This window comes from Cyprinus carpio, chromosome A4, assembly GCF_018340385.1.
Source record: "Cyprinus carpio isolate SPL01 chromosome A4, ASM1834038v1, whole genome shotgun sequence".
NCBI classification, from domain to species: Eukaryota; Metazoa; Chordata; class Actinopteri; order Cypriniformes; family Cyprinidae; genus Cyprinus; species Cyprinus carpio.
Window position 1 is genome coordinate 12,273,570 of NC_056575.1, and position 24,068 is coordinate 12,297,637.

At 36.1% G+C, this 24,068-nt stretch overlaps 1 protein-coding gene, 1 long non-coding RNA gene and 1 pseudogene across 2 annotated transcripts; 2 read left to right on the plus strand and 1 right to left on the minus strand.

The window, feature by feature from the left end:
• Positions 1-1,356: 1,356 nt before the first annotated feature.
• LOC122139402 lies at positions 1,357-1,964 on the minus strand (annotated as a pseudogene).
• Positions 1,965-6,664: 4,700 nt separating this feature from the next.
• On the plus strand, positions 6,665-16,970 carry LOC109088679 (phenylalanine-4-hydroxylase-like). Its single transcript, XM_042741189.1, has 13 exons — positions 6,665-6,880; positions 7,952-8,068; positions 10,869-11,052; positions 12,811-12,899; positions 13,338-13,405; positions 14,029-14,225; positions 14,370-14,505; positions 14,622-14,691; positions 14,909-14,965; positions 15,099-15,194; positions 15,427-15,560; positions 15,650-15,765; positions 16,521-16,970. The coding sequence occupies exons 1-13, from the start codon at positions 6,758-6,760 to the stop codon at positions 16,562-16,564; spliced, it is 1,431 nt and encodes a 476-aa protein (XP_042597123.1). The 5' UTR covers positions 6,665-6,757; the 3' UTR covers positions 16,565-16,970.
• Positions 16,971-18,353: 1,383 nt separating this feature from the next.
• Positions 18,354-19,984, plus strand: LOC122139995. The gene is made up of 4 exons (XR_006156719.1): positions 18,354-18,893; positions 19,055-19,105; positions 19,249-19,343; positions 19,438-19,984. It is a non-coding gene; the product is annotated as an uncharacterized LOC122139995 (long non-coding RNA).
• Positions 19,985-24,068: the final 4,084 nt, after the last annotated feature.

A 24,068-nucleotide genomic window follows, 5' to 3' on the forward strand; every position in this document is an offset into this window, starting at 1 on the left:
AATCTTATTTTGACTGTGTTAAAACAGTAATAACAAAAATGTGACGGTTTACATTCTTTGATTACTTGTTGCGGGGTGCTCTCTCTCTCTCTCCTCATGCTAGACTCGCCCCACCAAAGTGTAGATTGAGGGTTGGCAAACATATTGTTAATTTCCAAAAGTGCTGTCTTCACAACATTTGGCATTCATTCTTATCGCAGTGAAAACGGTCCCAGAATGCTGGTCACGTCTCCCTCCTGCCTGACCACAGGCAGACTGCCGAGGTTTAGCAGGCCCTTAATTCACTTTTATTGCCCATTAAATAAACTAATAAATAAATCTGAACGTCGGTGTTTTTTCTAGAATTGCTTTCCGTTACCATGAAGAATAAAAGTTGCAATACACAAAACAAACTCACGAAAACATTCTCTTTTAGAACAGTTTTATCTGAAAACAAACTGTAGAAAAGATGGGACCTAAGGCTATTCTATAATTTCTGAGATGCAAAACCCACCACTGTAAGAGCAAAGTGGAACAGGCAGTGTGGAGACCTCAAACCCTCCGTTTGGACAATAGGCTGCATAACCTGATCACCTACTCCAAATCCTAGTACCATTGCAATTATTATTCCCGATTAAATAAGACACGTTGGTGTTTTGAAAATGTAAACTCTAGACTCCTCTAAACTGCCGTACTGTAAGGGAAATTGTCCAGCTACGATGCATTTGGAGACTAGAAGTCTGAATAAGCGAGAGGTAATGAAGCAAAATGGCATGCTATGAGGTAAAAAATAGATACATATTAAATGACTGTTTACCAAAACATCTATAATCTCTTACATACAAAAAGAGCTTAACATATTTCAAACAACAACAACATTTTTTTAATACAATAGAACTTCATATAATAAAATTCGCCAAGTTGGGAAGCATATTAGAGTTGTGAGAGGGGTCTATCAGGGCAAACCTTCTTTTGATGTCCATTAGAATAGATAAAGAACAACGTCTGCTTATGTTTTCGGATTAAAATAGTTTTCCTTGGGCGAATGCGCTGGAAGGACTGGATGGACCCCGTTTCTTCCCTTTTAGTCCTTTTTGTCTCTTTGAACACTCGGACCCGTGGTTTGCCGTGTTTGTATGGGCCCATCTCTGGGTGTGGAATTCGAGTCTAATCCGAACCGGAACTGGGGCAGCGCAAACGCAGAGCTGTGTGTTCTTGGATGACCATCCGAGTTCCTCCCAAGGCGAGTGGCTGCGATTTTCAGGTATTTCCTAGAAAGAGAACGGGACATGGTGAGTATCTTGCATGAACAACAAAATCGAGAAACCACAATTATAGGCTGCAATTCAGTTTGAGTGTTTTTCAATACAAAACCTTTCACGAACGTTCAAACCAATTGGTGAAGTCCAGGAGCTCTTGGTTCGTCCGGACTCAGAGGGTCGTATGAGCCCTCATCTGTACAGGAGTAAGAGGACACGTGGCGAACCGGCCATAGAGGTTTCATGTCATTAGAGTAAGTTTTGGGATATGTGGGTTTACAGGACGCCCGACTGGAACGCCCGCGCTCACCGCGTCATGCTCGTCTAAGATCTGCTGGAAGCGCGCGAATGTACTCAACAGCCGAGCGCAGCGTCTCCACTTTGGCTCATCTCTTGTTCGCCGCTCGTGGGGACGTGCTCGCGGAGAGTAGCAAGCCTTTGTTTACCAGCTTGTACCCGGTTGCGTTCTCCTCTCGTTTCGCCTGGCCACCGCGTGCGGCTGCTGCTTGTGGCGGCAATCTGGTACCCGAAGCCCGGCGAAGCTGAGCCTCCTTTTGCACCGGATCAGCCGCTCCGGAGAGGAAAAAATGAGAGCTTCCTCTTCGTCTGCTTCGACGCGGACTTGTTGCTGCACTGGCTGTCGGTCGGACTGAGTTGGATGCTCTGAGAGGCAAAAAAGCAAGCAGGTGGCATGAACTGCTGCTGGTTTAACGCTTTTATTTCCATCTTGGTAGTTGATGTTTCCATTTCGCGGAGGCAACCCACAGAAGTTTTCTCCTTTGGAATGCCCATGGGCCGTGCGGTCCTTTGCTCGTGGCGTTTTCACCTGTCGTGTGGTTTCAATGGCTAGGGGTTGCTCCGGACTCTCGACGCTGTTCCTAAGTTGTGAGATGGAAACAGCGCGCCTTTTTTTTTTTCAATACGGGCTGCTGCCCGCCGCCGCGTTCCCCGCCGACCCGCCCCCTGAGATTCGCTTGCTTTGCGTACGCCGGGGCGCGTTGCCGCTCCTGCCACTGAGGTAAACAACTTCTCCCACCTAAAGAATGACTAGAGGTGTTTTCGGTTATGACAAGTGTTTGTCGGAGAACAAACACACGCCACACAACGCAACTTTCGAGCGTGCATTAAATGCATCCTGTGACCGAGTGTCAATGATGTAACAACATGCTTCGATTTCCTCTTTAGGGCTGCTTTTGAGAAACGCAATAATTAAACTTGAACGTGTCTAATCATTTAAAACACGGTAAAAAAAAACTGAGTAAAATTACCCCTCTTCAAGAATGGTGCACGTTTGACTGTATTTGCAGATATATAAAAAAGTTTATAAACGCAAAACAATTCACAGAATATCAAATGGTAAGATAAAATATCTACCACTGTTTGCCAACAAATATCCGTCATTAATATAATTTAAAACATGTGACCACTTGCCCCAACTTGGCATTTATGAAAAAGAGGTGTAGTTTTGAGGACAGAGGGATTGAGTGTTTGAAATCAAAATAGTTTGTTTGTGACAGCATGCCCCGGGTTACCCCACATTAGTTAATCACATACGAGTCCTGCTATACTTAAGCTTTCTAAAACTGCCCGAACATCATCTCATCAAATAAATCAGATCTTAAGCAAATATAGCAATAATTTGTAACCGCTTGCTTGCGTGTAAGACAATCCATTCATAAGGTAGTAAATAACTCCTTCCAAGCACTTTGCTTTCACTGGACTCGGGTTGTGTAGTTCGGGAATGACATTAACACTTGTCACAACGTTAGACTGTTAACGTGTTACAGCCATATAAATATTTTTCCATACGGGAATCTTTGTCCGGGCAAGATGAAATGGTTGGCCAGTCGCTTATTAGAAAAATCATCACAGTTGTGAAAGGCAGACAGAACGGATGGGTTTTTTCGGAGGACACACGGCATTAAGAAAGGCTCCTGAACACCTTATTCCACCTCTATTGTTTATGTATTTTTCCTCTCCCCTCGATGAATTTCGCCTCTTTCCTAGCGCACGAGTAAATGGCACATTGCTTCACCAAACCAACTTTGTTTGAAGGACTTTGCCTGCGCAAGTTTTTTTGTGCGCGCACGATGCATGTGGAGTGGAGAGGGAGGTGGGGCAATAAATTGTGTAATTTCTCTAGTTGGATGAGGCATTCAAGATCAGGCCAGCATATTAAGCCACACAACCGCCCCGCCAACTTGCCTTTCTCTCCCTCTATTCTTTTAACCCCCTTCCCTTCTTCTTTTAGCGCAGCGAAGGCGTTTCGAAAAAAAGCGTGGGTTCTATTCATTCCGGCTACGGGACTCTCTGAAAAACATATCCACCGTGCTCTGTAGTGCATTTGCAGAGTCCCAATTAGCGTTTGTAAGCCCTCTCGTCCTCTTTTCATGATACCCTAGGCTGAGGGACGGTTCCAGTCCTTCCCGATTGTTAATAATTAATATGGACAATATTTGACATTGACATATTTCCAATTCGTTAGCTGTTAAAACTACATTGTGAAGAGCTTTTGTTGTTGTTTTTTGATCAATTCAAATGACTAATTCACGTGGTGCGCTTTTGAAAGCAGGTGTGTGGCGTTTCTGCACTCGCTCATTTCTGAACGTTAGTGATAGAGAGCACGTTTGCGCAGATGAGGCCGAATCATGCCGATGAATGAACCGAACACCCGATGATTGCTTGTTAACTGCGTAGACTTGCTTTTTACATCGTGCACGAGCATAGAAGGATTGAAAGCCTAAATCGCGTCGCGCGATCCACTGCAGTCCATGCAGTAACCAGTACAAGACATCTGGGTTACAAGCATACACTTACTGCACAACATATCATATATAAAACTATAAAACACTATTTCCTATATTTACACATACTTATAAAACTAAACATGTATGTAGTCATCTTATGCCTTTCTATTTAGGCCTATTTCAAAAGTGCATACTTTAAATGAAAGGGGAATGTGTTTATTATTTATTAGTATTATTATTATATATTATTATTATTATTATTTTATTATGATGTTTCCAACCCCCCTTTAAGTGTAACTTTACGAAACTCCCCTTAACCACATAAGGCAAAGGCCAGATGTAGTTTGTCAATGCATACCAAAAAAAAAAAAAATGTGATTCATTTCATTTTAGCTTGAAATATGTGCGTTAGACACCATGCCTTGATCCGTTTTTGTGATAAGATTTTCGATACAGAGGGAGTCTACTGTATCGTAAACACTACCTGAAAACATCTGCAGGCGTTGAAGGGGGAACGGTGTCCAGATTTTTCAGAGACGGTGATAGGACTTCAGCTCTTCCTAGATCACATAGAGGTTTGGGTCATGGGGCCTGTACTCCTGTGATAAATAGGCCATCCATGTACAATATTGTCATAATCATTTCCATTGATCACAAATTAAATCTAATGTCCAAGTAAAGCCATTTCAGTAATGCTAGTAGTAATTAAATAAATAGAGTTTTTATTTTTTTCTCTTCATTTTTAAGTATTTTTGTACGTTTACTGCTTGTCCTACTTATCTATAGCAATCTAAATGGTGAGCCTCGTGTCCAGTGCATACAAAAGAAAAATGGTTTTCGGACAGTGGAGCTAGCGCAATCGATGGTTTCATTTATATATGACGCCAACTGCCATCTAGTGGTGAAGTCAATGAATGGTTTGTCTAAGCCTAATAAAAGGTGTGGGTCCTGTACCGACAGTGGTCCCTATATACAGTTGACTTTTACTTAACACAAATGAAACAAAAAATGGATTTACACGATCACATTTTCTGAGTCTATTGCCTAAATGCAGACATAGAACGTTACCACCTTTTCTGTTGTATGGTTAATAACCTTGTCAAGGTTGTTTTGTCCGTATAGACTCGAACCACACAAAGTTCGTCCAAATTAAAAGCCCAGTTGTTAAAGCATGTACAGTAGGGCTACATTAAGTTCGCTTATGTTGAATAACACGTTTCGTTAAACTCAAAAGTTAAATTAGAAAGTAAGAAGCGTATTTAATTTTACCCTGACTACAAACATGCTGCGAATTGCAGTCAACCTGAGATGGACCCATATCAACCAGTAGGCCTAGCAAAATAATAAGAAATAAATCAAATAAATAAATAATAAAAGAGAACAGCAATTACCAATTATTTTAATATAACGGTTACTATTTTCAGCAAATAGAATTGTATAACTTAGATTTTTTGTTTTTCATTACATTGTAAGAGAATCAATAAGCCTACCAAAAATGCAGCATAAAAGCTTTAAAACATGGTTTTCGAGTTACAATCCTTTTACTTTTATGTATAATTAAAATGTACCATATAAAATCAGACAGACCACACGGAAATAATTTTTGATTCATATCTCATGAAGCACCATCTTTACATGTTCTATCGAAATTGTCTCCAGGAATTTTTTGGTTGAAAATACCTAGGTAGCTCTGCCCAAAAAATTTTTTTGAATAACAACCGTCCAAAAAAGGTGTAACCATGTTATCTGGTTGATCCTAAACAAAATTGACCCACTCTCATCAATATCCCACAAATTTTGCTCAAAGTTAAATTATCACAGATAATAATAATTGGTGACGTATTTTTTAGATGTAAATTCCGAATCTTGTTATGATAGCTAATGCAAAAACGAATGGGTGCAACCAAAGCTTTTTTCTTAATAATATTTACGAAGTAGGTATCCCCCAAAAAAAAAAAAAAAAAAAAACTTCCCTTCCCTCTAGGCTTGATGGACCTATTCTTATATAGCAGTTGTCTAATAAGTTTATTTTGTACATTTGTTGTCCACTGCTGATGTCCACGATCCATTTATATAAAGTGTGAGGTCAATTCTCTGCTAATATGAAAAAATTGCACATGCCATCTCATTAGCATTAAGAAACCTGAAGGAATGGCTTTTATCACAGGAGTAATATTCTTTATATTTAATAGGAAAGGACCATTTATTCATAAATCTTCATACGAAAGTAACTGAGCAGACTGATCTAAAAGACCAAGCAAAAAATCAATTCCTTTATCCATCCAGCTCTGTAAATAAAGAGATTTCCCTGATGACTGTAATATAATCGATTAAATCAGTGTATCAGTTTAGAATTTGACCAAGTCGCACACTTGGACCCCAGTCACCAGTTAACTCAGCTATATTTGGCGCCATCGTGTGGTCATAAACGGATAGTGACGATTATTATTTATAACGGGATCCTGCATCTGTTTTTCCAATCTTGAACACTCAGTCCCCTCTACTTTAAAAAATAAATAAATTAATCTACTAATAAAATGAACATTACATCAAGTAGAAGAAAAACAAAACTGTGAAGTAATCGTTACGAAATGCTGACTTTGAACTCATTCTTCCTCACCCAACCCCCCCCTGCAAACTCTTTCCCACTGGACAACACAAACCAGATGCGCTGTGGCGCAGCTTCCAAATATCCCAGAGGTTTATGGGCATCTCGTCGCGTGACATGAAAACGGGCCGACCAGGGGGTGTGGATTCACGGGGTACTTTTAAATGGCTGGTTTTGGATGGGCAACACACAGTGCACACAAGCATTCAGCAAACAGACATCACCTGAGAACTAAAGCAAGAATGGACGCAGGTTTCAGACAGATGAACGGGAATCTGGAGAGAAAGGTGAACTATTCTCTATTTTGTAATGTTTTTACTATAATATTTTGATCATATTAGTATAACCAGTTTATATTATTTAAATATATTTGTAAAATATTTTATAGATTTTCCCTAACACTAGAAATAACCAGAGGAAAAACTGCAGACTAGGATGCAAAGTAGAATTGTTTATGTAAAGCAGAAAGTCAAAGTGAAAATTTTTGTGTGAACCTACAGTTTGTTCAATGACAGTCCAGCTCATGCTTATTATTGTTAAACCTCACTGGAAATTTCTCTCCAGACCACAAAACGAAGTTCAACTATAGCATCAACTGAAAGACTCCAGTGATCTAATTTGTTAAAACTTTATATACTGTATGCAATCAGAAAATGTTTACCTGACGATAACTAAGTGGTCAATAATACAATAATTGCTGATTGTTTTTACGTTCATATTTTAGATGTCCTGAATTGTACATTTTACATTAATTTTTGTTCTTTGAAAAGTATTATGGCAAAGCATGGGTGAAAGTTATGACACTTGGCACCTGATTCACAGGAATGTGAGTGTGACTTTGGTCATGAGTTTTGAAGTCCTTATGTTCAGTCACACACAGATTTTTGAAGCTACATTAAGGTCTTGCAAAAGTTTTTCATACCAAGTTAATGTAATATTTATTACAGCCCTAAACCTACACAAACCTGCTGACATTATTCAGTTTGAAGCAGTATATGATCTTTTTTGTGATTTATGGGCATTTGTATTTAAATTAATTCCCACAGAGGGAAACTACTTACTTGCCTTGAAAGTTACTTATCAGTGGTTTAGTTTTGCTCATGTTTAACAGACAGTGTTGCATCCTAAAAAAAATAAAAAATAAAAAAATACACACAGTGATTGGATTCCCAAGCAGAGATTCATGGGTCCCTTGGGAAAAGATGAGCTAATATTCATTCCAAAGACAAAGTGGACACTACTAATTAAATAAAAAGTGCAAAACAATGAAAATTCAATTTTAAATCACAGTTCTGCCTTCATTTGATGCGTGTTCCACGACAATGAGTTCAATTGTTTGACATTTGTTTGTTTAACAGGGCTCTCTGACCTCATCCTACCTGGAGGAACCATTAAATAAAACAGGAGTGGTGTCCTGCATCTTCTCTTTGAAGCAGGAAGTTGGCGCTCTTGTAAAAGCTCTAAGATTATTTGAGGTTAGTGTCTTGACACAAAATATTTGTATCCATCATTTGTCCCTTTCCCACAGTCTGTTTTTCTCTCTCACTAATATACACTTGCATTTATCTGAAGCCAAAACATGAGGGTCAGGACAGCAATGATAGTGGTAGATTTGTAGAAATGCAAAACAGGACTATATTTGTATTTGCAGGGGATTAGGTAATACTGTGCACATGATGTAACTTCAATGAAGTCTGCTGGATGACGCATTTTGTAACATGGAGGAAGAGTACACATTTTTCATACACATATACTATCAGCATTGTTGCAAAAACAAAATCACTGAATTTGTTTTTAAAGGGGATTTTGTGCCACAAGAAAAAAAAGAAGGAAAAAAAAGACTAAATGCAAGTGAAAGCTTCTGTCACTTATAAAAACATGGAAATTTTAATTTATATAGATAATACCTCGGGAGAGGGAAGTTCATGGGGAAAAAAGAAAGATGTGTACTTTTATTCAGAAGGATGCATTAAATAATTGAAAAAAATAAAGTAATTTATAAGGCTGTTCTTTCTGAACATTATTCATCAAAGAATCCATAAATAAACATTGTAAACATTGGATTCCTCAATTTATTACAATTTTCATATATTTTCATCTGTGATAAGAAAAAAGAAAGGTTTATTGAGCATCAAATCAGCATATTATTTCCATTTTTAAGGATCATGTGACACTGAAGCATGGGACAATGACTGATAAAAATTCAGCTATAATTTTTTTTTTAAAATGTATAAAATTGAAAACAGTTTCAGAATATTTCACAATATTCCTTTTTTTTACTTTTTTGAAATGCATCGTACTGAACCTTAAGTTTTATTTTGTATAATCTACATTTTGGTTTAAATTCAGTAAATATAAATAAAATAAAAAGAGCAATAAAAAGCAGAGACAAAGCTTAAGGCCACTGAAAACACAACATTGTGATGCATATAGAAAAATCAATAATATCAACCAGAATTGTGTTTTGAGATGACAGGATATTATAGACATGTCTTGTAAAAATGCCAAGATTTCTTGAATCATCTCCAAAGTTCTTGTATCAAAGTTCAATATATTTTGTTTTGGGATGTTGACTTTTCTACTGCCTACGTGCAATGAAACGTGCTCCCAAGTAGATGATGTGTTTCATTTACTGATTATAAAGAAGCTATTACACAAGCACAACATGTTGCATACTAATATATGTTGTGCTTTCCTGAAATTCAGCATCCAAATTAATGAGCCTAAAATCTTCTCTGGTGCTTTTCTGCAAGTTACTAATGGATATGTGCCAATTACTCACCCCCTAATGCCACTATAAAAATAAAAGCTCATCCTGTGGATTCTGATTGGCTCTTCCGTACCATCCTACTCCACCCCCTTTAAAACACCCCCTACTCCACCCCTCACCACGGATACCCCGCACACACTTTCCAGCTTTATTTTGACCTAATACAACGCAATCTCCTACTGCCCACATTGAATGTTTGTTATTAGGGAATAGGATGCTTTATGAAAGACTGAAAACAACTATAATGACTTATTATAGTTATAGTGAATATCCAGTTCCAACAATTTAAATAGAACATTAAATGATTTTAATTATTAATATAATGCAATTAATTAATATAATACCACTAATTAATATGCATAATATCTTTAGATATTATATTTTCAGGACAGTATAAAACATATAAAACACATATTATACATATAAAAAACATATGCAGACACTTGACAGTGATCTTAGAATGCGAATGTTCTGACTGAACACAATTATATTTACCTAGCACTGTGAAAAAATGCAGCAATTCTCTGCTGTGTTGTTTTTTGAGTGTCAAAGGATGCAGATTCATATGGGCTCAATCATTACCACATGGAGGGGAAATGTTGAAAAACAACCAGAGAAGGTCCAAAGCATCGTAAACCCTATCCGCCTCCTCTACAGGCCTATAGCAAACAGCAATAGGTGTCCTCCTTCTTTGTGTGTATAAAAAAAAAAAAAAATATATATAAAAATGTTTTTTGTTTTTATCTGTGCATAATTTTGTTATGAAAAAACACACTCTCTTATTTTGTGTGGAGAAGATGTGCACATGAGTCTAATCATTCTTGTTTGTGGTACATCTTACACATCTTTTTTTAATTTATGTTAAAATCTTTTTATTAAAGTGGTCAGGGTACATAAACCCTGTAATTAGATATATAAGTGTATCACTCAGTCTAGAATACAACTGAACAACTTTAAAACTTTCTCCACAGTACTGTATATTGTCTTTATTTTTTTGTTAGATGGACTGGCCTGGAGTGCCACCTAGTGTTTAGTCACTATATGCATATAGACTATCTAAACGTCAAACTAATGCTGGCTGTATCAAGCAAGCTAAAATATGATTGTCAGATGTTCAAACACACTAAAAGAGTAATAAATATTGAAAAGCCTCTCTTAAAGTTAATAAATGAATATTAAAGTATTAAAGTAAACAAAATTTGCTTTATTCACTCTCACATACTCTCACTCTCTTTTTTACTAGTAAGTTAGATATAGATATAGATAAATATATTATGAAAAAACAAATACATTTTCTCTTTTATATATATATATATATATATATATAATATATATATATATATATATATATAGACAGAGAGAAATGCGTACATAAACAAAGAAATACATTATAAAAATATTACTTATACATAAATATCTTGTAATATATAGTATTGATTTATTGTTAAGTTATGTAATATATTGCAGCATTATGTACATGTATGTTACATGTATGTACTTTGCAGGAGAAAGGCATTAATCTGACCCACATTGAGTCCCGTCCATCACGCAAAAACAAAGAAGAATATGAGTTCTTCATCAGTGTGGATCAATTGTCTTCTAAAGCGCTTGATGAGGTTATTGACGGTCTGCGCACTCAAATCAGTGGCCAAGTCCATGAGCTGTCTCGCAACAAACAGAAGGACACAGGTGAGACACAGAGCAAATGCACAGAGCAAAAACTGTTATGACATTTCAAGGTCAGATAGAAATACAACAAGAGAGCGAGAATAGGATAGTATAGAATATGAAGAACAGAAATAGAACACATGCTGTAATCGTTCATAAATGTCATTGCGGAGATGGATGACAAAGACCATTGCACTCAGCCTCTCTTATGGTTGTTTCCAGAATTACATTAGTTTAGTTTTTGAGGACAAATAGACTCATAGAGATGTTTCTATTCTATTCAAAGGTCAGTTCAGCAGGGTGGGGGTCAGAGTTCAATACAAAGACTGACAGACCAACAGTTCCCATCACAATTTCCCCCTTATACAATAAGAAAACACAGAGCAGGGGACATTTATGGATATTTATGGCTGATGAGGAAAACCAGTCAGGGTCTTCAGTTCTTGGCCTTTTGTTCAGACCGCCTCAGGCTCGTACCAATGGCTGGACCCCCAAAGAGTGTAACTGTCATAAATCTAGCTGATGTAGAGCAAGATTTAGCCTCATAGCCTGGACTGCGTTGTCACCCTCTGGCTCTTTCACCTCACAATGCTTTCTGTTTTCAACTGTGTCATCCATCTCTGTTAGCATGCTAACATTAGCAACCACAGTATTCGATATTACACAATTCACATATTTAGAATTTAGTACTTTAATCTCTATTTAATAAAGAGAATGGAAACACTATAGATCTCATTGAAATCTAAATCAGGAAACTCGCAAATACTTTCAATTAAAATCTATAGGCTCAAGTAATTTTGGTAGGTTTAAAGGAGAAAGGCAGCTCTGTTTTTTTTCTTCTTTTTTTTTTAAAGCACTTATATAATTTCTTATATTCAGAAATGTGTTATATGAGTTTTGGAAAGTTGTCTATAAAAGTCTTGTCTTGCCCCATAGATTTCCATTGTACATGCATACCCTTGTGAAAAAGTGCACTTAATTGTAATTAGTGTGCATATACTTGCAGATAATGTAATATTATTGAAATAAAAGACCACTTAATTGTACCCAAAGAGAGAATACTTTCATCAGTTAATTTTTAACACACTTAACTATACTTTTGAAATGTATATTTTGTAATAATGTCAAATTAAAAGTTTTATTTCTAAGTACTTTTTAAACAAATTGTCATGTACTTAAAAAGTACTTATTTTAATGGGCTGACTAGAATACTAAATGTAAAGTAGCTTACTTGATAATAATTTTAACTGGAGTGTGTTATTCAGTATTAAATTTCAAGTTAATATTGGAAATATTTTAAATGTACTAAATTGCTTCTTCATATTTACACGTGTAATTATAAATATATTTAAATACATGCTGTTCAGTTTTAAACTAAATTACATATATTTTAATTAAATGTATTTTAGTTTAGCATAAATGCTTGTCAATACATTCATTAGTACACATTAACCATATTTCTCAATAGAAGTAATTATGAAATTACATATAAATATATATTTTAGTCCTACTTAAATGGGTCAAAAAACATTCATATAAATTTGAACTATAATACATTTTCATTTAATTAAAATGCAATTAAGTGTCTGAAAGCATCATGTTCCATATATTATTTCTGTTTAGATATTTTTATTTGTAAAGTATGTTAAACTTTTTTGTCACAAGGATAGACACACCATGCAAAATATGCTGTCAACAGAAGATAAACTGCATTGATTATATCATTTATTATTCAGTCATTAACCATAAACATTCTTCCTTCTTTCCCTCTCATCAAAGTTCCATGGTTTCCCAATGACATCCAGGACTTGGACCGTTTTGCCAATCAGATTCTCAGTTATGGGTCAGAGCTGGATGCAGACCATCCTGTAAGACACTATGTGTGTGTGTGTGTGTGTGTGTGTGTGTGTGTGTGTGTGTGTGTGTGTGTTTTGAAGTGACTGTCTGTATGATCAGAGCAAAGAGTAAAAATGAGTGTGAGAGGAAACTTCATTTTTATTTCAAACGCATGCGTGTGTGGGTGTATTTTGAAAGATGCATAGTTGGTCCATGCAACACTAAAAGCCCACAGTCAGAATCTGCATCACTCACGGCTTCAATTGAGCCCCTGTAATTATAAATAATTGCCCCTTTCCAGCCGTTATTAAACTGAAATGCATTCATCATAAGCAGCAAACACTCTACAAAGGCTTCATTTGAATGAGTCTCCTCCATGAGACTGAGAAATACTGTCAGAGGCTGCTGAGAGATCAGAACTAGCTGTAGATCCACTTTCTTTCACACTCTAACGTCGCTGTCATTCACAGGGCTTTACTGACCCCATGTACCGCTGTAGAGGGCCAGAAGATGGTGATTTTGCCTACAACTACAGACAGTAACTATCGCCCTCAGTGTTTTCTCTTTCTCCCCCACTTTCCCATGGGATACAGGGATCATCCCCACCTCTAGCACTTTCCCTGTTGTTTTGTTGTGCATTCTATGGAAAATTACTCCTGCTGCCAAACAAAAGGGCTAAATTGCAGGGTCCCAGCGCAGTCCGGAGTGCCGGGACCTTTGTCATCACAATTGAGATGCATTATTCACTCGGCCACTACAAAGGGCAGGAGCGTTGAATGCTACGCACCCTGAGGAAGCTCACATTTGCATACACGCTCCATCAATAGTAACACCACTCATCACTGATATGACATAGATATGACGTACAGTGTGTCTGCAATGTGTCTTCTTTACAAAAAAAACATTGTAAAAATCTTAATTATTCCAAAGTTTTGACCGATAGTGTAAATGTCTTTGCGTTATAAAACAAAACATCACAGTGGCATTTCTTTTAAAGAAAAATAGCACAAACATGTTTTTCAAGAAAAATAATTCTCAAAATAAAGTTTGTTAGGTTTGTTGTATACTATTCAGACAAATATATTTGAACACATTGTGTCCTAAAAATGAGCTAAACCTCCCTCTTGAGATAAAATGAGCTAAATCTCCCTCCTCTTTTAGTGCACAGGTTATTCCACGTGTTGAATATACTGCTGAAGAGAAGGCCACATGGGGAACAGTTTTCAGAGAGCTGAAGACTCTGTACCCAACGCATGCCTGTCATGAACACAACCGTGTTTTTCCACTTCTGGAGAAGTACTGTGGGTACCGTGAGGACAACATCCCGCAGCTAGAGGACATCTCACACTACCTGCAGAGTAAGAGTGTCCTCCAGTAGAGCTGCTTTAATAAATATACAGTCAGGTGAAGGGGAAGTAAAATTAAAGGTTTAGTGTGTAATAAAAAAAGTAAAACTTGTTTCACTTCTACACTACATATCTCACACGTTCTTGATTTCTCAGCATGCACAGGTTTCCGTCTGCGTCCTGTGGCCGGTCTGCTCTCCTCACGTGACTTCTTAGCTGGTCTCGCCTTTCGAGTGTTTCACTCGACGCAGTACATTCGCCATAGCTCCAAACCCATGTACACACCTGAACCGTGAGTATACAGACCAAAACATTGTTACAGCTTTGTTTAAAATAAATGTCACAAATATATGTCATAACTGTGATAACAGTGATTAAAGGGGGAAAAAAATGGATTTGTTTCCTCAGGGACATCTGTCATGAGCTGCTGGGTCATGTCCCACTGTTTGCTGACCCAAGTTTTGCCCAGTTCTCACAGGTCTGATAATATAATATAATAAATATAATACAATATAACTTGAAACAAAAGAAGTGAAGTTTATGATATACATCTGTAATTTTGACTTTTGTCCTCACAATTCTGACATGAATTATGATGTGCAGGTATCTAGAGAACATCTGCTTCAGACTTTAAATCTCTAATGTGCATTTATCGGTGATGTACTATCCAAATATGATGTTTTCTGTTTGATCAGGAAATTGGACTCGCTTCTTTGGGCGCCCCTGATGAGTTCATAGAGAAGCTGGCTACAGTGAGTATAGCTTTAAGTTACAATAAGAATCATTTTCCACATTTTAACTGAGGCCATGTTATAAGACCACAAAGTATATTTGTCTCTCTTAGAAGGGCTGCATGATTATAATATTTTTTTTATTTTTTTGCAGGTCTACTGGTTCACTGTGGAATTTGGTCTGTGTAAGGAAGGAAATGAAGTAAAGGCTTACGGTGCTGGTCTGCTCTCATCTTTTGGTGAACTGCAGGTATGTGCTGTGTGTGGTACCTCTCGGAATACTTCCTTCTGGTTCATGCCCTGTGCTCTAACCCAACAAAGTAAACTGCCTTTGCCGACTTGCTGCAAGCTTTCAGAAAATGGGTTAGCAGCCCAGTTGAGTTTATTGTGTTATTAGTGGAGTGATACACAGAAACATGACACTGATGCACAAAAGCATGGCTAAAGTGGAGAACAGACTGAGTTATTCTGATGTCTTGCAGTACTGTTTGACGGACAAGCCCAAACTTCTGCCCTTCGAGCCAGAGAAGACCTGCCAGCAGAAGTATCCCATTACAGAGTTCCAGCCAGTTTACTATGTGGCTGAAAGTTTCGAGGATGCCAAAGAAAAAGTCAGGTAAAGTGACTGCAATTAAACCATCTCCAAAATCTTCCTTTCCTTCAGCATTTTTTTCCAGTTATCTATGTGCTTTTTTGTTTTTTCAGGAAATTTGCTTCCATCATTCCCAGACCTTTCTCTGTGCGCTACAATGCCTACACACAGAGAATTGAGGTGCTGGATAACACACAGCAGCTGAAGAACCTGGCTGACAGCATCAGCGGTGTGTCTTTAGTATTATGTAGCACTTAAACTGAATCTTCCCTTTACTATACAAGAATTAAGAATGAAAAATCAGGATTTTCAGAAAAAAAAAAAAAAAACAGATAGGAGAATTCTCTAATGAAAGTATACAGACAACAGGAATGAGCAGAAAAAAATATGATTTGAGAGTTATATTAAGGATTTTGGAAAAGTACACTGTAAAAAGTGATTATCAGGTAACCTAAAAATGTACCTTTTGTGGTTACAAAGAAATGAACTAAGTCAAATAATATTGTTTACTATCTAAAAGTCAAATTGAATATGTTCATGTACACTCACAAGTAATGTTTAAGGATCATATAAGCACCGTAAAATTGTTTTTAGCATTATTTAATGCTTTGTTTCCATTCAGTTAGCTTGTAGTTATTTCTATTCATTTTTATTTTATAATTAAATTCAGATTTCAGAATTTTAACTTAATTTTTCTTCACTTATGATTAAATTCAGGTTGTATTTTTACTTTTTACAGTAATTTAAAATTTGAGTTTTTTTTTTTTTTGGTTTGTTAGAATAATAGTAGTTTCTTAAATAGTGCAGTGTGTATTTTTTCACAGGTTTTATTTTTTAATAAAGTGTATCTTATGATTAGTGACTAAACAAGCAATTTATGAACTGCAATTTTTCCTTTTATCTTCTGTAGCCATATTTGTTATCTTAATATGTTCAAATTTTAATTTAATCCCATATTGATCACAATTATTTTTTTCTTCCTAGGTGAGATCTCAATCCTGTGCACTGCCCTGCGAAAGATGGAGTGAAGCGATGTTGGAGGATTTTCGAGGGAAAAGAAGAAATGCTAGAAAATCAAAGACGTTTCACTATATTGCCTTTTAGGCTCATATACAACATTTTCTAATCAAGCTGTGATAGAGAGAGCATGATATTAAATATTAAATTAGTCCTTAGATATTACATGTAGAACATATTTATAGACAAATTTTGCTAGTCCAAATATATTTAGCCAATGCGTATTTAAATAACATATAGCTAACGAAATAACATGAGAAAAAAAAATACCTATGCAAAATAAATCGCATGTAAATACCCAGAAAGCTTCGGGCATTATCAGGCCCGCTGCCACAATATTTGTTATTTTATATATTATATATTGTATTTTTCTCAGTAGTTTAATCGTACAAAAATAAAGGTTGCCTATACCATCCACCATTTGCTTCAGCCGTTGCTACTTGATGTCGCACAATGTTGCTGTAATTTCCCCAAAGAACCCGCAATCAATGAATCGCGGGATCAAAGGCTTGTTGAAACCATGTGTCGAGCGATTTGTGGGACGAATTATTTTCATTATTAAATTGCTTATTTAAAACATGCGTTCATATGCAAATTAAAGCTTAGTGATTAAAATATTTACACGTAGTACGCTAACGAAAGATAGTTAGAAGTTTCGCTTCACTGTGAATGCAATTCAGAAAACTGCATATATCATTAATCTGTGGCTGTACTGAAAAACTGAGATGTTATGCATGCCCGTGCGTTGTCACATGTATTTAAAAAAATAAAGATATTATTATTAAAACTATTATTATTATCATCCTTTATTGTTGCCATTTATTATTTTAGAATACTAGTTCTTGTACTAATTCTAATAATAATAATAATAATAATTATTATTATTATTATTTATCTCGTTTAAGGTAACAGCATGCGTATACAGCAGAAGTCGGTTTCAGTACCTTGGAGAGCTCAGTCTCAATGCCGTATTTTCTGTATCATTTACGACCCTAAAAAACAAAATATGCTTATTTATTTAAATATTTCCAATAAAGACTCATTTAGTGCTGACTTTTCTCAAAAATAAATAAATAAATTAAAATAAAATAAATAAATAAATACCTAAAAGGCATGCAATTTGTCGCTTTTGGCTGTGAAGCACCCGTGAAATGTCACGTGTCACTGCTCTTATTTGGTGTATGAAGAAGAAAAACACAAACACATGACGCATCTCAGCTTAAAATTAGACTTGCATTTTTGCAACACATTTGCATATATTGTAGGGCTGTGACCCCACAGTGAACATATGAGTTTTTTCCTCATTTTGGAAGAGCTGGAGTTTGGTGCGACACAAAGATTAATTGGATATAATAATTTTAGATATAGTGGCCTATATCTAACAGAGAGAGCGGCTCGTCATCTCCAGGCCCCTCGCGCTGTGGGGACAGCTTCGTGTTTGAGGAGGAGAAGAGCGGTAAAGTCACTCTCAACATCCTCTTTGCTCTCAAAAATGAGAAAAACGCAGGCTTCTTCAAAGCTGTTAAAGTCTTTAAGGTACGTGCTTTTACTTCTTTTTTACTTCTTTCATTCACAAATTACAGTTGTGGTGACATTTTGTTTCAGCCTCTGTGAAAAAAAAAAGAAAAAAAAGAAATGAAAAAGGAAGGGTTAAATGGGAGCTTTTTTCGAAGTTACTGGAGTAAGTTTTACAAGAAAATACCATTTTGGTCTTTCTGCTTAAAAAAATCAAATTTAATTAAATGTGTATGCTTTTTTATCCTTGTAATTGTTTGGGTAAAATTTTACTAGCATTTCTGATTAAGTGAAAATTGGTTTTAAAGCATTTTTCCTTACTATAATTATTTGGCTGCAAATTAAGGTATTCAAAATCTAATTACCTAAACTGTGTTAATTAAGGTCAAAGACAACCAGAGCTGTTGTTACAAATGTGACACCAACAGAAAACATGGGCAGTTTAAATCTGTTTGTGAATTTATTGTGGTTATCAAATATATATGTACAAAATAATTATCCCCGTTGCCACCCCACCCTAAGTTTATTCCAAAATAGCAAACACAATCAACACATCTGTGCAAATAAATCTGGAAACAAACACATAAAACAGGATAGCAACACTAAAAACATAACAGCCCATGTGCTGCTTTCTTAGTCGTGTCAGATTTGGCTCTATATGTATTATGTTCATGCTTTTTTCATTGTAGGTGCCATAAATAAATGTTTTGAAATGAAAGCATAATAAAAATGTTTGTCTGGTTTTGCAACTTAGACTTTTGAAGCAAAGCTCCTCCATTTGGAGAGTCGACCGAGCACGGGAGATGATCTGGAGTTCTTCATGAGGTGTGAAGTGCACTGCTCTATTATTATACATATCTTATATATATATATATATTATATATATATATAATATATATACATATATATATATAATTGTATGAACTTAATTTATCAACTAAGTGACTATATTTTAGGAACAAATGATCTTTGTTTTGTCATTGTAGTGGTGACCCTTTACCTGTAGTGGAATACACTCCAGAAGAGATTGCCACTTGGTAGGCTTTCCCAATTATTTTAGTGAGTTTGACTGTTGTTCTCGTTGTCAACTAGTCATTCTTTGCATATCAAATGTTTAGAGAAGACTAGTGTGACCGCATGATTCTAAGAGCGCTTTCTGTACCCCCACTCATGCCTGCAGACATTTTCTAGAAGCCCTAGGGCAGCTGGCGAGTGAATGTTTGTATGGGGGAGGACAAGATCCCTCAGCTAGGAGAAGTTTCTGCTATCTTAAAGGTAAACAGGCCTGCTTGTCTTGTTCCTGTCATAAAGTTGCAAAACTGCAGTTTATATTGTCCATGTACTGTGAATGTGTGTACCTTTTGTTTAGAGAGGACAGGGTTTCTGTTGCGGCCAATAGCAGAGCTGCTCTCTGTTCGGGGCTTCTTAGCCAGACTAGTGTTCCGGGTGTTCCAGTGTACTCAGTACAGTTGTCACCCTTCAGCTCCCATGCATTCCCCTGAACCATAAGTATAGTGACACACACCCATAAAACTACATTTAATTTGGCAAATCTTTTTTATTGCACAATATTAATATTTTTACATTATTTAACTCTAAACAGTGACTGCTGCCATGAACTACTTGGATGCAGTAGTGCTTGCAGACAAAAAACATGCCCATGCTTGCAGACAAAGAATTTGCTCAGTTTTCACATGTTTTTGTCCAGAAGTACAAGTTTGATTTCTATGCCTCAAAAACAACTTGAAATTAACAGTTCAAATGGGAAATGTGTGAATTTGGACTAACATTTATAATGCATGCTATTTCAATACAGATTGATTTTATTTAAATTGTCAACTTGTAAATCAATCTTTGTGAACTGAACTTTTTACCCTGCAGGAGATTGGACTTGGCTGAGCCAAGTTGGCTCGCTTGGATCATCAGATGAGGATATTGAGAAACTGTCCACAGTGAGTGCATCCTCGTGGAAATATTCTGCTGGAGAATACTTCACTGAAGACTAGTGTATTAAGCAAGTCTTTAGTGCCCCCTTGTGTTGTTTCATTCATAGTATCTTTTCTAAAAAAAAAAAAAAAAAAAAAAAAATATATATAGATATATATATATATATATATATATATATATATATATATATATATATATAATATATTGGGAAATTATATAGTTAAAAGGCCATTATTTATAAATTCTGTCATTCAGTATTCTGTCATCCTGTAAACCATTTATGCTCACAGTATGTATGTACTATACTGTACATGTTAGTAGGCATATGTGTAGCCTAACAAAACATATCTACATTTCACACACATCTATGCTGGTTTACAGTGGAGTTTGGTCTCTATAAGCAAAATGGAACATTGAAAGCTTATGGGGCTGGACTATTGTCCTTATATGGTGAACCTTTGGCAAGATAAAAAAAAAAAGCACTAATATGCTGATTTTGGAGCTCATGAAACATTTCTTATTATTATCAATGTTGAAAACAGTTGTGCTATACTTAATATTGTAATAATTTTCCAGTACACCCTACAAGCCATTCAACCCAGCTGAGACTGCAGTCCAACCATACCAGGACCAGTCATATCAGCCTGTTTACTTTGTGTCCAAAAGATTTGAGGATGCCAAACACAAGCTATAGTTGGGTGTTTTCTCAGATGATCTGTAGAAACCTTTTCACTGAGTTTCACTGAATTTTTTGTACAAATGATCAGAAAGCCTCATTAGTTACTGCTATTGCTATTGCTATTGCTCCACAGGCAATATTTGTCCGCAATACAGAAGCCCTTCTCTATTAGATATGATCCCTACACTTACAGTATGGAGGTTCTGGATGAGCTTTGTAAGATCCAGAATGCTTTAGGGCAGATGAGGGATGACTTGAAGATCTTTAATAAAGTGTGAGATACAATATCAATAACAACAACTGTTTTAAAGAAAGCCTTTCTGTATGAATGTGAATATTGCAGATTACATTGCATTAGGTACATTGTGTTATATGTACAGCTTATGTGTGTATGTGTGTCATTATATAACCTTCAAATATGTAATGAAGAGCTCTGTTTACCAAAATAATAAATATCTTTATTTTGACTACTTTTGCATTTTATCTTAAATCATAGTTTCTAGTGTAGTGTACATGTAATGTTTTGACAAGTCTGGAAGCCTGTTTCTGAATCATGACTTTTAATGCAACATTAAACTAAAGCGAGTTGGGACAAACACCCCACAGTATGCCAGCATGCTGAATTTTGCAGAATTTTTTACGTTTTAAGAACTATTTTTCGTTCCCCAAAGAACCTTTCAGTGGACAGTTCTTTTCTAAGTGTGAAGAACATTTTAAAAATCTAAAGAAACTTTTTCCATTATAAAGAACCTTTTGTGGAATAGAAAGTTAAAGTTAAATGTTCTTCATGGAACCATAGATGCCAATAAAGAATCATTATATTTAAGAGTGATACCTCAAATTATGAACACAATAATTCAAGTTCCCCCTAAAACATGTAGCTCTTAAATACAAGAACCATATTGGAATAAACCAAATCAGACTGAACCAAGTCATTCATATTTGGACCAATGGGAAAATGAAAACCAAAATAAACTAGAATGTTATCTGGCCCTAAACAGAAAGTACAATCTGCCTAAATTTCTCTACACGGTTCAAAAAGGCAGACACAGACATAGCTGCCAAAGAAAGAACGAGTCTATGTGCATTGTGACACTGGTGAGGTTGAGACAGAGACTGTGGTAAATATAAAGAGGTGAGAGAGAAATGCTTTGACCAACTCTCAAACCTCATGCCACAGTTTTCCAGTTCAGCAGAAATGGATCAAATGCAGATGTTTCTGGGGGAAAGACAGTAACATAAATGCAAAATTCATCAGTCAGCATTTCTGTTTCACATATATACAAGCAATGACAAGAAAATTAAATTACAATATTTATATTTATTATAAATACACAACATATTCATTGTTTGCTACGTTATTGTGAGGGATTTTTCCATTTTGAATCTTTTTGCAGGTTACATCCAGCAGGTGGCATCAAGTGCCTGTCTTTATGAATGATTCATTGAATCATTTACTTTAACCTATAACCTATAACTGATTCATTCAGAAAAGCCTGCATGTTTACTCTGAGATGGCCAACAGCTAAATTCATCCGAGGCTCGATTGGAAATATTTTCATTGGCGAAGCGAAAAGAGTGCAACAGAGCAGAAAACAAAATTGCTGATCGCTGATTGGTAGCGATATCCAGTTCGTGAAGGAACCTTTTGATTCAATTCGGTTCCTTTGAATTTGTCAAAGTGTAGTGTGCAGCGCTGCTTTGTTTTCAGCGTCGTATCACTGCTGTTCCATAAGCGCCACCTGCTGTCAGAGAGTGAATTTGCATGAAGGTTGGCATTGATGCAGTCAGTTGGCCATTATTTATCAAATTTACTTGTAATTTTGATACTTAAGTAGTTTTATTATCAGTTACTTTAATACTTAAGTGTTTTTCAACTTTAACTTTTACTTGAGTCGATTTTCATAAAGGTATCTGTACTTTTAGTGAAATATGATGATTGGATACTTTATACAAATCAATTTGTGCTGTTGCTGTAATCACCTGTCAACTCGTGGCCATGGCCCAATGTCAGCCATGCTAATATTCGGAATACAGCGTTCTTGCTAGTATACTATTGCTTAAATGCATCAGAAATGAATCATCTGTCCTGCTTTGGCTCCAGCAGGAAAGGAGACAGTTTAGTGGATTAGCCCAACTTTTAACAGATTGACAGCTTGTGGTTGCACTACAGATGGTGTAGGACCCAGCTACGCAACTGTTCTATTCATAATAAAAGATTAGGCTACCAGGTCACAACATATTCCTCCCTACTGGCCCCAGCACATGCCAAAAAATTCTCTAGGTCGAAACCACAAACTGAGCAACCAGGTCACTCTGTGCTGGAATTCATTGAGTTCAGGGGTAAATGAGGTTCTATTAGCTGGCTGGCCTTTGTTTGTCTTTAGCGTGCTGAAATAACAAATCAGAGAGAGAGCTCGTCAGGCAAATAATATAATAAATGTGGGAGAGAGGAGAGAGGCAGACATCTGCTTTCAAAAACAAAAATTTAAACACTTAATCGTCTCTCTATCACATTTTACACTGCGCTCAACCCAACCCACAAATCCCATGAAAGCCATAGCTGGGATCCGAATCCATCACATTCAAAACAAATGGGTGTTGCCATAGCAATATGATAACCACTGACAGGTCCTGTGCAATTCTACCAACAAATCCCAAAACACTTATCACGTCATCAGAACATAAGCATTGCCTTTTGGTATTGTGGCCATTGTGGAGAGCAATAATCAGGTTTCGGAAGAGAAAATCACATTTATTTTTTCCATAGGGGAATTGATTTTTTTTAACAATAACTTATAAACCTTTAAAGACACTCTAACTGTGAGCTAATGATAAGCTTTTGTGCAAGCTATCGGCCCATATTATTTCAACTTATTTTTTAATAACTGTGTTCAACAGCATAATTCCTTGTGAAAAAATGCATTACCCATGATTCAGAGAAATCTCAACCAATTGCGCATAAAGAAAATCTTAGCACCACTCACATGAAGCACTATGACGTAGAGTTAACTATTTAGTATTGTTATTTAAAGATGGGAAATTTTTATTAAAACAGATGTGAACTTGCAATCGATTGAAGATGGATGGGGTTTAAGTAGACTAAATGATTGAAGAAGTCTGGCATACTTCACCAGAGACAAGTCTTTTTCACTGAAAGATCGAGTTATAAGATTTTGATAAAAAAAAATTACAAGTAAATAAATTTATAAAACGGATAGATAATACATTTTCTCTTTGTGTTGACTTGAATACTGAAATTGCATTTCTTTTTTCCAAATATTTATTTCTTAAAGTACTAAAAGAGTCATTATTAAAACTGCTAAAGAACTGGAATCATTAGGAGGAGCTGGATCCAGAATTGTTTAAATCTT